This window comes from Triturus cristatus, chromosome 2_1 (genome assembly GCF_964204655.1).
Source record: "Triturus cristatus chromosome 2_1, aTriCri1.1, whole genome shotgun sequence".
In the NCBI taxonomy this organism is placed as follows: Eukaryota; Metazoa; Chordata; class Amphibia; order Caudata; family Salamandridae; genus Triturus; species Triturus cristatus.
Genome location: NC_140581.1, coordinates 1,128,805,054 through 1,128,820,994, shown reverse-complemented (window position 1 = coordinate 1,128,820,994; position 15,941 = coordinate 1,128,805,054). Strand labels below are relative to the sequence as shown.

The 15,941-nt window shown below is 45.1% G+C and overlaps 1 protein-coding gene across 5 annotated transcripts in view; it reads right to left on the bottom strand.

The window, feature by feature from the left end:
• Positions 1 to 15,941, bottom strand: part of MAPK10 (mitogen-activated protein kinase 10) — a 948,252-nt gene that overhangs the window by 198,932 nt on the left and 733,379 nt on the right. For 4 of the 5 annotated variants that reach the window (XM_085636553.1, XM_085636554.1, XM_085636551.1 and 1 more), the window contains one exon: positions 9,893 to 9,964. The exons of the other annotated variant lie outside the window; for it this stretch is intronic. In XM_085636553.1, coding sequence (XP_085492679.1) covers positions 9,893 to 9,964 — 72 coding nt within the window. The remainder of the gene's footprint in view (positions 1 to 9,892; positions 9,965 to 15,941) is intronic. 5 annotated transcript variants of the gene reach the window in all.

Sequence of the window (15,941 nt, the reverse complement as noted above, 5' to 3'; positions counted from 1 at the left end):
TACCAGGGATGTGTTTCTGGGGTGTCCAAGAAACTCACTCCTACATGAGCAGGAATATTGGTGCTTAAAATTCTGCTGTACTGTTTATGTTTTTAACCAGGGCTTTAAGTGGGATGGAAAAAACGGAGAGGGGGGGGGTGCCTCTCAAAGGGACGTGGCCGATGTAATTAAGGGCATGGCTTGAGAACATGTAAGCTAAAAACCTGTGCTTAGCATAGTGTGCCGTCTGACTGGTATTTTGCTGACTCTGTCTTTGCATCCAGATATATAATGCAACAAGTAAGATTACACCTACAAGAAGCCAGGACTATTGGCTGTGTCAATGGTTGTTAGTTGCATAAGATAAATAAGCACCAACTATGGCTTCATTGTATATAATAATGAAAATGCTTCAGTTCTGAAATGATGAGATTGTGACAGAACTAAAACGAGTCTCTCAGAAGATACATTAAAGACAGTGAAGGGTCGCACGTTAAGAATTTTTTTTTCACCCTGAGGGGTGGACAAATATACAGAGCCCGATAGGTACACGTCTCAACAACTGATTTTTAGGTCTCGCTCTCGAGACCTATTGTCGCCGAGATGCCTCTCAAGGGAGACAGACCGCGGCACGCGCAGCGATAGCGATTGGGGTCGGGGTCTGTGGACGCGCTTCTGAGACGCGCTTGCGCAGACGCACACACAGACACACGCGCGCGCACACACCCCGCCGCTGCCGACCCCCCCTCACCGCATCCGCGGCTGCCTAACGCGCGCGCACACACCTCGTTTAGGATTTGTGCCCTACCCGTAATGATTGTCATTGTAATACTGGGAGAGGATGTGGTGGTACGGCCGGAGCTGCCGACTTTCAAACACAGGGAATCAGGTTCGAGCCTTCATGTGAGCTCAACATGTTGTAATTATGGGCTATTCACATAAAATCCCGATTTCTAAAAGCAAACAAGACATTGTGAGGTGTAACCGGTGCTCGTGCAAAGCGCTCCGATGCCAAGAGGTCGAGTTCGCGCTATACAAAACTGTAAACATAAATAAACATTTGGTCGAAGGGATGTCACTGCCCAAAGTTGCGGTTCTGGGAACATCGCCGAGCCACAACCTTGCCGTGGTCCCGCTTCTTATTTTACAAACCCAAACACACAAATAATAAAGCACCGGATTGCGACTGAGGGAATACAACAGGCTGAGGGCACGTCGCTATTCGCAAACTATTTCAGTCCAATGACAACCAGTTTAGATTTCACTGCAGCACTATCCCGTATCACGGTCAACGGTTAAGCCCCCAAGTAGGAACGGCCTGTTCCACTTCTCCCCCCTCCCCCCCCCCCTTTACAGATACAGCACCCTCATCACGGCCTCAAAATCCTTGAAGCGGGACCTGCCCCTCTCCCGCTAGCCAGAGCCGCGCCCACAAATTCGCCAGACGCGCACACCCCTCACCCGAAGCTCGGAGAAGTCCGCCATTTTCAACCCGCAGACATCCTCGCGCTCTGCGGCCGCCGTCGTCACGTGACTTCGGAGCAGGAAGTGGCAGCCCTGAAACAGCTGTGCAGCCCCACCCCTTGCGCCCCGGGGGCCTGTCAGTGGTAGCAGCTGACCCCACCCCTATCCCCAAGGACGTACACATTGTGTCCTGCGTGCGACGTAAACAGGTGCAGAAACTGACACCAGTGACTGGGACACTGCTCACATTATGAGTGTCCTGGTCAATACTCATTTACTACACAGGAAAAGAACTGTGCCTTCACACTCCAACGTTTGGTTACAAATATGTAGAGTCTTGTAAATAAAAGAACACTAGAAAGGAGAGAGATATGGCTTAAGGCTAGAGCGGCCGACTTTGAAGTGGGGAACCAGGTTCGAGTCTAGTGGGAGGCTCAAGCATCCTGTGATTTTGGGCAAATCGCTTAATCTCCTCCTGCCCAAAAAATCAAGCATTGGCATAACCAATAGGTCTCGCATTTGGGATCTTATAAGTTTCTAGCCATGCAACAGTTGATGTTGCTGCACTGCATAACTAAATACTTATATGGTTTCAAAGGCGAGACCTATTGGCTATGCCAATGCTTGTTATAACTAGGACCCGGCCCACTTAAAGCTCTAGTTTTAACTGTCAGTAAATCAATCGACGATGGTAATATTCTATTCTGAGCTCATGAATGCTATATGCTTTAAGCTGCGCAATTAGCTTTCTGGAGTGGGCTAAATCTATGTACTACGCTAGGCAAATGTAACATTACAGTACCGTGGCTATTAACGAACCCAGCAAAGACGAGGATCGAGTTATTTATTTCCGTTCAGTAGCTTTCAGCTGTATGGTTGCACATGCCTGCATGCGATTCCAAAGGAGCCATTAATGTGCTGACTCAGTGATCTTTCAACTCACAGTTAATAAGGCTAAACGCAAGCAGACACGGAGAAAAATTAAATTAACAGCTCTGTTACACTCAGCCGAAACGTGAATACGTTGTTGGTTGCGGGGATAAAGTAACCTAAGCTGGCAGTTATGAGAAAAAAAATTACTGAACCTGAGAAACGTCATATAAAACAATATTTTATTTGCTGCGCGGAGTCTCATAAAGAGCAAAGCTGTTTTCGTTAAACAGTGGTAAAACAGCAAGACCTAAAACAATGAGCTGGCGGCGTCTGTCTCCTCTGTCCTAAATCACATTTGCTGTTGAAGAAGTCGGAACTGCTTGGGACGTGGCCAGCAGGAACCACAAGCAGGTCATTTGTCGCCGTCGCCCAGCAGATTTCAGGGAATGAAATAAACCAGCCATCATACCGAAGAGGAGGAAGCTTGCCCTGCCGCTGCCCACCACACCCCGGAAGTGACCTCAGGAGTCCAAGGAGCCTCTGAGATAACCGAGGTACGTCACGTGGGGGAGGAAAAGTACTGGGGAAGGAGAGGTGTACGTTGGGCTGGGGATTTGCACTGCTAAGCCTCCGCCAAATCACATTTCGAACTGTGCGCGACACAGACAGATAGATTTGATGCTGTTGCCCAGCAGGTTGAAGAGAATTTGGTTGTAAAGTATTGAGTGGCGGATTTTCCGTTGCAGCGACGAGGGCGGCGATAGCCACAAACCTCCACTGAATCGCTGAGGTTTGAAACATTGTATTTTAATGCTTTCGTTCCTGCCACTACCCTCCCCATGTAGCACAGGTTTGCTTCTGCAATGGGGAATAACAAGGAAGCAAAAAACGGAGAGGCTGTGGTTCTGCTTGCGTTAATGCATTAAGCATTATAAAGTGTTTCACACATTACGGTGACCTAGACAGCAATTGGCTATGTACCAATAAGTGAAAAAAAATAGGTGCATTCAAGTAGCTACTGCTGCTGCTTAGACTATTAGTAAGGCACCCATGGAAATCCTAAACCTATACACATTTCCTGTCACAGGCACTGTTGGAACTGGCACTTTCTGGTTGGCGGTGGTGATGCCCTAGCCAGGCAGAACCTATCACTCCTGTCAGTGGCAGATGATTACACACTATATAACCTGCGCTTACCATTGGGTAGCTTGGCATGTGAGTAGTAAGGTTTATCACAGAGGCAATATGTAAAGTATTAAATCGGCACTCCCTCACGATAAATACACTTGAGTGTCACAAAAAAGACTTCACACGTGATGTATGTAAAAAGCGTTTGTGTTTAACGCACACAATAAGCAATACAACAAGAACATGTATTTCGGGGCATAAACCACACTTGGAAATATTACTAATAGTACTAGGCCCAACCGTGTTGAAATGACTTCAATAATATGCACACTTGGGAAAGGTCCTATTTTCTTATGCTGTGCGACACATTGTGAACCCCAGGCCCACCCTAGCAATTCTTATAATTCAATACCACAAAGTTAGAGGGTGTGCCCCGGGTCACAACGATATCAGAAATATGTACACAAAAATAGCTTAAACACTTTATCAGCACCGTGGGCCAAGACCACATGAGTAAAACCAATCTCAAACATTGTGTTCTTCTGGCAAGAATTCAACATGTAAGGCAACACTACTGGCCAGTGTTGTGAATCACAAGTGGCCACAGACATTCTCTCCCACACACAGACGCACTTTGCACTGATACGTGGGGCAACGGATATCAGGCAGGTTAGTACAGAACGTGCTTGCACACATAAGCACTCAGCCCCATAATGCGGTGCAGCTGGTACCCAGCAGGTCGATTGATAGCACACTGCGTACCCCATGGCCCAATCCGCCCTCCAGCTCATCCCGACTGTCCTACGCCCACAGATTAAAGATAACCAGCCCTCCTCCCGGATACTAGGCTGCAAGAATCTGAAGTCCCACTTAGGGTCCCAGGGAAGCAGGTGGGGTTGGTAGCAGGACTAATCAGTAGGCATTCGTCAAATGGGGGTTTGGCAGTCACTCAGGAAGTTCACCTACTGAATGTGGAGCAGAAGCGGGGTGAGAGCAATAGTCGGTCACTCAAAACGGTTCCATAGGGCCTTCTGGCGGCACCAGCCCAGTTCTGCGAAGCACTGGGGGGGGGGGGGCACGCAGTCTCTTGACCTGCTTTCAATCGCTCTCTGAAGTGTTACTCCAGCCCAGTTTATCACTCTCACTACCCAGGCCCAAGCCTGGCAATACTACTTGGCAACACAATGTCATCGGGGGCAGAATGAGGAGAGGGCAGTTGGTCTGCCACGCTGAGGGCTAAAAAAGGAACAATTGATGAATGGAGAATCAAGCAGGGGAGCCTCTCAGAATTAGGAGGCACCCCGTCAGGCATACGTCGATCAAAGTTACACCCAGGCAATCTGGGCGGCACAACGTCTGGTGCGCATTGATCTGGGTTGCACCAGTCCATTCACATCAGATGCAATGAAGAGATACAAATTCCGTACCTCCCTGGAAATGAGGCACAATGTCTGGTGTGCATTGAGATGGGTTGCACCAGGCAGTTCTGGTCACACACAACGAAGAATTGCAAATTCCGTACCTCCCTGGAAATGAGGCACAACGTCCAGTGCATGTTGATATGATTTGCACCAGGCAATTCTGGTCACACATACAGACGCAAGAATAGCAATGCCTCATTAGGTAGACTACGGTTGCGCCCCCACCTCTTAGGGTTGCAACCTGTGAATTGGACACTGTATGCAATGAGTATGCAGTCGGCGTGTTGCAGAGGCGCGATCGTTGAAGCGAGCCACGCTAGATCCAGCAACTAGTGAATCCGCTCACCACCAACAAGACGCTTGTCACACGCGGGCACTACTTCTGTGGCTCTGCACAGAGCAATCGAGTCTCCAGGCACAATTCTTAGTTCCACGCTCACGCCGCACTACGAGCTGGGATCCAGCACACAATATTGGCACTTAAGAGGGCACCGCTCTCCAGGTGTCACAAGAAGATGGTGTGGGTCCCTCGTAGGAGATCTTTCATGCCCCTGAGACCTCCGAAAGAACAGGGGCAAGCCAACAAGCTGTTGGAGAGCACACTTCAGGGTGCCACACAGCAGCAGGTATTCAGCCGTGCACAGCCACTGTTAAGGAAGGGCACACAGTCCCTTTCAATGGCTGTAATCCTCCTTGTGCACAACAGATTCTTCTGGCAGCATACACCATGCAGTTCCAGGTTCTCTGGTCCCACATCGCAACAAGTGTATCTCTGCCCACCTGAAGTGCAGCACCAGTAGTTTTACTGTAGTGAGCCTTTGAAGTGGGTGTGGTTCAAAGGGTCTCCATTTGAACCATGGAAGTATCCCCTAAATTTCAGTCCTGTCTGCATTAAGGCAGTGAAATGCAGATCTTAATCTTTAGTGGGGCTATGATCTGACTCCAGAGGCCAAGTGTCACACCCTCGTCCTCCACTCTATCCAACCAGGTCCTCAAATGGCAGAGATCTGTTGTTCCAGTTGCACACCCAATATTTTATAGCTGTCATGTGCTCCCCTAGCCTCCAGTGTGGACTGGAGTTAAACTAAAAGGCACACAAAGAGTCTTAGAACAGAGAAATGCCCACTTTCTAGAAGTGCAAAAAGACACATGATGGACAGAATGCAGAACAATATCATACATTCACCCCAGTACAGAGATCTGGATCTAAATCCATCATTTATTTGCTCCCCATGCCATTCCAGCTAGAACCCAGCTATATGCAAATCAGTCTTGAACCTGCACCCAATGGGAACAGTCCAGCCCGAACTGCCAGGCTAGGTCCTCCCTGGACTGGAAACAAGCATCCTAGGACTTTCTAGAAGTGGCATTTCTAAGCTAGTAATGACAAAACCACCTTTACCAATGGAAAGGGTTTGTCATTGCGAATCAAATGATAGTAAACAGTATGAGGCTGCTCCACTGCAACCCACTATTTCAGCACAAATTAATTTGACCCCTTTCCCCATGTTAGCCTATGGGAAGTGCGAACCTCATAGGTAGTGAAAACAAACATGGGTATTCCTCACTACCTGGGCAGGGAACACACATGTACCTGCCCAGCCTTTCACCTACAACTCACTTCACCCCCTAAGACGTACCCTCGGGGTGCTCTGGTGGTAGTGAAAGGTCATCTCAAGATGGCTAGTAATTTGGAAAGGCCAACCTGAGATGAAGCGCAATTGCGCATACACAGACCTGCAACGGCAGGCTGGACACATGTTTAGAAACACCGTAGGTGCAAGTACGCACACCGGCCTACAATAGCAGGCTGGACACATATTTTAAAATATCATGGGTGCAAGGGAACACACCAGCCTGCAATGGCAGGCTGGACACATGTTTAACCACATCATTGCTGCAAGTGCACAGACCGGCCTGCAGTGGCAAGCTGGACACACTTTCAAGCACATCATTGATGCAAGCGCATACACCGGCCTGAAATAGCAGGCTGGTGACCTATTTCACAAACATCAGATAAGCACCGCTTTCTATCATGGTTAAGAAGGGTGCGCACACCTTCACACTGCATTTACTGTGGGAAAGTGCCCTAAGGCCACAGAAAGAGAATCAGCAAAACCCAGGAGGTGTTCCATGGGGAGAGCTGACCCCCTAGGTAGGGGAACCCACATAGGGGTTCTTCCCTACCGGGAAATGAACATGCAGGTATACCTACCTGGCATCTCGCCTACCCTGAGCTTCACCCCCTAAGGACTTACCCCAGGGCCCCTCTGGTGGAAGTGAAAGGCCCCCTCAGGGTTGGCTAATGAGTGAGAATGGCTAACCTGAGCATGATACATGTTTGACAGGCCATTCTGGTTGGTGGCACAATCAGTGCTGCATCCCACTGCTAGCCAGTGACGTACCCGTTCTAGGTATGGGGTGTACCTTTTTGCAGGACACTCACGGGTACAACACCTAAACCATTCAAGAAAGCATCCTTTCCTGGAATATGTAGGAAGGGCGCCCACATTTTTCCACCACAGTAGGAAAGTGACCAGAGTCCTAAGGTCATGAATAGAGAGTCGGCAAAATCCAGGAGGACAAATAGCAAAATGTTTTAGGGAAATCCCCCTATGAAGAGCCATGCCCAACAGGCACTAAATAATGCTCTGTTGTTATGTTTGTACTGAACTGAATCGGGCAGTTCTGTGGCAATGCTTTCTAGTCCAGGGAGGACCTGGCTTGGCAGTTCAGATTGGACTATTCCCAAGAGGAGCAGGGTCAAGACTTATTTGCATATGGCTGGATCCCAACTTGGGTAGCATGGTAAGCAAAAAACCGATGGAATAAAACCAGATCTATGGCTGGGGTGATTGTTTGCATTGTTCAGCATTCTGTCAGTCATCTGTTCTTTTTGCTTTTGTCGCCCTAAGTGAGAAGGGTATGCTCAGATGTGGGACCCGTGCTCACTGCCACTGGATTCAAGCTAGCTCGACTGATAGGGGCGGTACCCGAAACCTGACCCAGAATGCTTGTTTCCGGTCCAGGGAGGACCTGGCCTGGCAGTTCATGCTGGACTGTTCCCATGAGGAGCAGTGTCAAGACTGATTTGCATATTGCTAGGTCCAAACTGGGATGGCGTGGTGAGCAAAAAAACAATGTATTAAACCCAGATCTGTGACTGGGGGTGAATGTTTGCATTGTTCAGCATTCCATCCATCATCTCTTCTTTTTGCTAGCCTATTAATACAGCACCCATGAGAATCCTACACCTATAGACATTTCCTTTCACAGTTCGGCAATAAATAATGCTATGTGGTTACTTTTATGCTGCACTGCAATGGGCAGTCGTTTTGCAATGCATTATCAGGGCAGCCCTAAATCCTGATCATGAAACTAGGCATAGGCTGCCCTCCGTTTGTGTTTAACGACTGACAAAAATACTGTTAAGCAATTAAACACAATTTGGGAACTGATGCACTGTTTTTGAAAAAATATTTTATTTGATTCGATGGTCGACATTTAAACATATTAAAATAATACAAAGTGCACTCATTTACATTCATTTACATCGCTTTGTAAGTACATTAAATTAAGTAAAGATTTGACACTGGCAATGGCACAACATTCCAGTCATGGTTTAAAAGTTTGCTCAATCTTCAGATGATGACATTGTTGTGGAGGACATTCTGTCTACACCAAAGCATTGGAAGACTTTTGGTTTGCAAGATGGTCCTACCATATCATGTGTCTTTTTTTCATATGTTTGATAACAGGTCCCCAAGTCCTTTCAAAGTTAGCTATACTGTCATGTTTAGTGAGGTCAACTTTTCACTTGCATAAACTGACCAGATCTTTGCCCACCAGACTTGTAGAGGTGGAGAAAGTTCCTGGTTCCCGAACTGAGCTAAAGATAATCCAGCTTCCAACAGCACATGAATAAGCAATTTACCGGATGGCGTGGTGACATGCTATAGGGACTCCAAGTATCAAAATTGCAGGCTCTAGTGGGAGTCAAATTCCCATAATAATTCTATATATGTAGACACTTCCTTCTTGTAGCTTTGAATCTTCGGACAAGCCTACCACACATGAATCATGTCTCCTTTCTCTCTGCAACCTTTACAAAACAGCTCTGACACCTACCACACATCGCCGTCAGGCAGGCTGGAGTAAAGTACAATCATGGTAAAATGTTGTATGAGTTCTCTTTATGCTGTACACATGTAGATGCCTTTGAGGCTCTTGCCTATATTTTCTACCATGCTGCACTGGTTTTCCAAGCAGGGAAGCATTTAAGCATGAGGCCCCGTTTATGTTTATTAGTTTATATGTATTATGAGGCAGGTTGGATCTCAATGTCATTCCCTCCTAATTCTCCTAGAGAATTTCCAATAGTGGAATAAATGATGATGTGAGAAGAGAAAAACTGTACACAAACTCCCATGAGCCTAACCACAACTAAGCACTGAACTATCCTACGAAGGGGTGTAGCTTCAGGTGGGTTTTTGGGGTTTTATAATGTATTTCGTACTAAATAGTTGGGTACAGGTGCTTAAAGTCGGGCATAGAGAGGTGTTTGTTGGATTTCACTTGAGATTTTTACATGCACATGCAGACAAACACTCACATAAACACACACACTCGTGTCTCCGTTTTAAAGATCTTAAAAAGTTGATTTAATAAAATATTGAGTTCACGTACCCCTCAGAGTCTGCAGTCCTCTCCCTTCATTAAGCCCCCTCCTGCCTTGCTTCAATAACCAGCATGTTTGTTGAGAAATATGTAGCTCACCCCTTCACCCCACAATTTTACTGACCAAGCTACGCCCCTGATCCTACCGTATCCCATAGAGAGAGTGCATCATGAAATACAGAATATTGTGTGCTACAGTTGTCTTTCGTATGTTGTGAGGCGTCAGTCAAATAGCATGCACGACTGGCTTGTGTCTCAGGGATGTTACCTGTCGCATGAACGAACTTCGAACCCAAGGAATGAAACCTCGTCAGAAAGCAAAGCAGCCGCAGCACGTGATGCAAGGATACAGTCCCTTCCGGGGAACAGGATTTTGTGGCGCACCATCTCTCCCATTATGCATCCTACAGACCAAATGTCCACTAGATCAGGCAGAGCGAGGAAATGAAGATGGAGGGGGAAAGAAAGCAAATTTACAGTAACTACGCAGTTCATTCCTACGGCATGCAAGAAATAACAGGTTGGCCAGAAAGGCGCAGGACAACAAGCGCCCGCCTGCTGAGACAATGAAAAAGCAGTGACAGGGTTAAAATCTTTGAAAAAGAATAAAGTGAGTTAGCAAGAATGGTAGCTTCCACTGGCATTGAACATGATTCTAGGCTATATATATATATATTTTTGTAACTCAAAAACGCTCTGGTTTCATTTTACATGGTATCTCACACTTGTCATCACACTGCAATTGACACACAATTGACCCTGCAAGTAAGCAATAGGCTGAAACATTATTTTGTTGCCAAAGAGAGGAGTCATTTTGCAATATAATTTATATTTGCAACAGTCTAGTATTGCATTTTTTATCCATTATAATCCAAATCATACTATTCAAACTATGCATCAAAGAGTACATCAACAACTCTTTAAGTAATTACTAACATTCAGGGCTACTGGAATTATGCTGCAGGGGGAACCAAATTATGTGTCAGTGTTGACTGAATCATGCCGCAAAAAAGGTAAAAATATGTGGCGTAATGCAGCACATTTTGTGTTAGTATTACTTCATTATTTTGCCATTTTTACACATGTTAACACTTTTAGGGAAAAGGTTTCACCTCATCAGTACCACTTTGACACCCAAATACAGAAATAAGCAACAGAAAGGTGACCAGTCAACCTTTGTGATGGGCCATGTGTTGCTGCATAGTTAGTAACTTTTGATCAGTTTGAAGCAAAAAACAAAATTCTTTTTGATGAAATCTGCAGATTGTGAAGCAGGTGATGGATTATGTGGCAAAAGCCGCAAATCCATAATTATCTGGAAAATACTGTTGGCGCAAAATCGCATGATTCCAGTGGCCCACTAATATTTTAACAACTAGCAGTAAGGGAGACCTAGTGTAAAGTGTTACCAGAGTTTAGCTATTAGATGAGCATATTAATCATGATCCTGTTTTAGTGGACAAAGAAAGAAGACAGAACATGTGAGAGTGGACCTCAGCGAATGCTGAAGTCAAAGTGGGTTGTATGCCAAAATATCAAAAAATATTGAGGTCAAGAATATCGACTTGCATTTATATCGACTGCACGATGTCAACCTCCAACTTATCATCAAGTTAAGCATATGTCTGCATTTTTAAATGTATTAATCTTAACACTAATCCTGTGGTGTCCCCTTCATGTGGTTCTAGGAGTAGAACCACATGTAGATTAGTGAAGTTAGGAATGTTCATGTAGAAGGTTCTGTTTCTGTTGGCAGTGTCATCATTTGTCAGTTGACCTCAACTGATGATGGATGAGGTGTATTTCTACATTAAACCTATTTTGTTACCTAACCTCGTGTGAGGAGATTTTTTCATAAATATTACACTGGTGAAGATTGGGTGTATAGTTACACCTCAACATGGAGTGGGACCATTTATCTGAAGATCTGTGTGTCTTGAGAAAAAGAGGAAGAAGAAACTTACAAGCAGTAATGAGGCTCTCTTGCTGGGGTGACAGTGCGCTTTGTGGTGGCCTTGTTTTAGCCAATTTTACAAGGGAGCATGAAGGAAAAAAAGAAGACATTTCAATGGTGTGACATCGGAGGAGGGTGACGCCATCTGAGGCCTGCAGCAGTTGTGGTGATGCTCGTGCGTTGGGTGCTGAAATGCAGGTGCACTCCAAGCCACAGAGCGTAGAGAATTGTGCCAAATTGCTGCGCGAAACTGTCACATCAACCAGGACGTAGTGCCCAAGAAATAGGCCCTTTCACCTATAGAATCAAGTGCAGAAGAAACGCAAAGCGGCCATATTAGAAGGAATAGGGCAAAGACTAGCACGTCTACTTTCCAACCACAGTGCCGGCTTGTACAGTTGTGTGTCAAGCCGCGCTCTGCAGCAACATCCGAGCACCGTAGTAAAGAAGTATTGGTGTGCGAGTTAGTTAAGCTTCAGAGTGGTTAGTAGGGCAGCGATGAATGGCACACCATCAAGCTTCGCCGGTCAAAGGAGCGGTGACTGGCACACCTCATGCACAAGGACGGTCTTGGTCTGTCTATTGTGAAGTCCTTGTGTCAGGTACTTTCAACAGTAAGATTTGGAGTTTGAAGTAACTGTACTATCCATGACAGGAACACCTAGGTCTATCATTGTTCATCTTGACTGTATTTTTTTTTAAACTCTCTAAAAAATGTTTTTTCCTTTTTGGCAGTATTGCATGTGAGGGAATTATTGGAGTGAAGGGCCCTGAGCAAGTATTTGCTCTGAGAGTCTGTGGCAGTCACATTCATGTCTATTAATTAATGAAAGGAATTTGTGTGGATATTAATCAGATTGTGGCAATGCCATGATCGTAACTAAAGCTAGTGATAACATTTTATTGGTGTCGCACATTGTGGGTGCATAAGGAAATTATATCATGCAGAATGTTATGCCACCCCCTTTTCTTTTTAAGTAACCCAGGTGAGCCGAGAGTAACATAGAGCAAGTAAAAAAAAATGTATAACTACTATGCAAGGGTGTGTTCAGAAAGGAGACATGCACTTTAATGCATTATTTGGGGGGAGGAGGGGCAAGAGGTCATGGAGAATCACCCGGATTTGAGTGCAGAGGAACAAGGAAATCTAAATGAATATGAGATTTATTTATTAAAGCTGGACAGACACTACCTCCCCCAGAGTGAGTACAATTAAGCAGAGGTATTATTTTGGAAGGCGTGAACAGGGCAAGGAAGAGACGGTTGAGGAATATATAACGGAGCGACGTTAGAGGAGAGAATTAGTGATCAGTTTGTACTGTGTGTGAGTGACAAGATCAGAGAGGATTTGTGGTTGAAAGAAGAACAACCTTTGGAGGTAGTAATCACGGTGGCCAAGAGGGTGGAGCACATGTTAAAGTGCGTTTCAGAGTTGACCTCTGGAAGGGGAAAAACTGTGCCAAGCTCTGACAAGGTGGAAGAGTTGGTGTGCAAGGTAAAAAAGATGGAGGTGGTCAAAGATAAAGAGAAAGAAGTGCACGCAAAATTCATGGGGGAATGTTTCAGGTGTGGCAATAGTGGTCACAGAAAGAATTTGAGTTTGTGCCCAAACTTGAGTGTCTATTGTAATATATGTGGAAAGAAAAGCATTTCTATCAGTGGGTAAGAAAAATGTTAGAAAAGATATTAAGGAAGTTTCACACAAAATTGTGTTTCAAGTCAACAAGTCTTGAAAGGGGGTGAGCATCCCAGTAAGTATGTGGTAATAGATGGAGTGAAAGTTCACATGCGCTTTGATTCCTGTTCTCAATTAACTATTATTTCCAAACTGTGTTATGTACAAGAGTTTGAGAAAAAGAATACTCTGCACTCTATGGATGTGAACCCAGGAGGGTATGGGGGCAGCCTATCAGAATGCTTGGTTATTTTGAAGGCTGTTTGGAGTTAGGAGGGAGGTATGTAGTAGGCAAAATATGTGTCTAATAAAGGAGGTAACGTATTGAGTTGGCCACACCAGAGGTTGTTAGGTGTGGTGTTTGACTGCAGTGCTGACCCACAGGTACAGGTGCAAGAGATTCACATACGTGATGCAGATTTTGTCTCACAGTTTCCAGAGGTTTTCATGGAGTCTTTGCGTTGTCTGAAGAACTACAAGCATAGTATTAAGTTGAAGGAGGGTGCGATCCCTGTTACTACTAAGGTAAGAAGAATTCCACTGGCATTACAGCATCAAGTAGATGCAGAACTTATGAGGTTGGAGGCAACAGGGGCCATAGTGGAAGTTGAGGCTACAGAGTGGTTGGCCCCCATTGTTGTGGCCAAGAAGGGTAATGGAGACGTTAGGTTGTGTGGGCCTGAGGGCACTGTACAGAGAGGTTGTTTTTGACAAGTTCCCTATTCCCAACATTGAGGAGATAATTTTGATGTTTGGTGGGAGCAAAGTTCTTCGCCACATTGGACTTAGCATCAGCTTACAATCAAGTGGAATTGGATGGTAGGTCGCAGGACCCTCACAGCATTCATAACACCCATGGATGCCAACAAATTCAGGTTCTAAAGAATTTGGTCAGAGTTAAGTGCTACTAAGATGATGTGCTAATATTTGGTAGTACTGTAAAGGAACACAATGACTGCGTTTGTGAGGTGTTGGAGAGGTTGAAGGATGCAGGTCTTACTCTAAAAAGGAGCAAATGTCATTTTGGCATGGTCGAAGTGGAATACCTAGGGCACCTAATCTCGGGTGTAGGTGTGAAGCCCAAACAGGAGTTGGTGAACACCATAATCAAGTTGGAAACGCCACAGTCTAAGGAGCAGTTAAGTTAATTTTTTGGATTGGTGGAGTATTATCGGCAATACATATGGAACTTAGCAGGAAAATCAGAGAATTTGAGAAGTTTGTTAAATAAGGGCAAGGAGTTTGTGTGGAGTGAGTTATGTGGTATGGAGTTCAGGGCAATCGAGGAGTTGAAAGAGGCACCATGTCTTCAGGCGTTTATACCAGGTGAGGAAACATACATCCTGATGGATGCCAGTGCTAAAGGTTTGGAGCGGTTTTGACCCAGAGGAGTAAAAGGCAGCAATGACTTACAGCATGTGCCTAAAAAACGTTGAACGTCTCAGAAAAAAACTACTCAGTGATAGAAAGGGAGACGCTGGCAATTCTCTGGGCCCTTAGAAAATGTAAGAATTTCATTAGAGGGACAACATTTGTGGCATTATCAGACCATAAGCCATTGGTAGACGTATTCAAAAAGAAGGGGTTGGATTGTATTTCAGCAAGGATTTGCATTACAGGAATTTAATTTAGCATCACAGGAATTTAATTTTGGGGTGGAATATCTCCCGGGCATACAGAAAATTAGTGCAGATTGCTTTTTGAGACTGGTGGATATGGAGCAAACAGGTGACATTCAGGATGAGGACAAATATGTGGAGGAAGATGTGTGTGATGTTACACAGGATGTTTGCGAAACAAGTTTAGGTCTTAGAAGAGGAGCGGAAGGTAGAACTTCAGAGGAATAAGATCCTAAAGGAGGTGATGAGTGCCATAGGTCATGGAACGTTTAGATATCTTGAGAGGGTGTGGAATCTAGTCATGGATGAGAGGTCGATAGACCGTGATTTGCTTTTGAGGGGAACTAGATTGATTCCACTTGCAAAATTAAGTGACAAACTTATAAAGCAAGCACATGTTGGTCATCTGGGAATAGTGAAACCAAAGAAAGTTTGAGAGCAAATCTTTGGTGGCCAGGAATGGATGTAGAGATTGAGCGAGCTGTCAAGGACTGTGTGAAAGGTTTGTGCAGTGATAACATGCCTAAAACCTGTAATGTCCCCATGGTTTGCAGAGATTTATATAGTCAGCCATTTGAAGATATGTCCATTGACAATGTGAGCCCATTGCAAGGTGAGCACCCCACCTCTTACATTATCGTATTGATGGATCTTTACTTGAGGTGGGTAGAGGTAGTTAGTGCCTAAATTATCACATCTTCAGGGATCATAAAGTTCATGAAAAGTGTGTTTAAAAAAGAGAGATTCCCTATTAGTATGTTGTCTGACAACGGGCCTCAATTTTGCTCGAACAAAATAGAGAATTACCACAAAGACTAATGGAATTATCCAGAAGAAATGCGGAATTTATCAACCTTAAACAAATGGCGTCATTGAGAGATTCAACAAGTACATTAAAGAGAGTATACAATTAGCCAGGGTGAACTGTCTATATTGGAGGAAAGAGTTACAGGAGAGGACAACTGCATGCTGCAGGATGCCGCACATGACCGCTGGAAACAGCCTGTTTGAGCAATGTAATGGACAAGAGCAAAACACTTGTTTGTGTCCAGGTTGGATGGATTGGGACAAAGGCATAAAGCACAATGGTCCAACAAGTTGGAGAAATCAAGAAGAGAAATGCATGGTCAAGAGAAAAGAAGATTTTGACA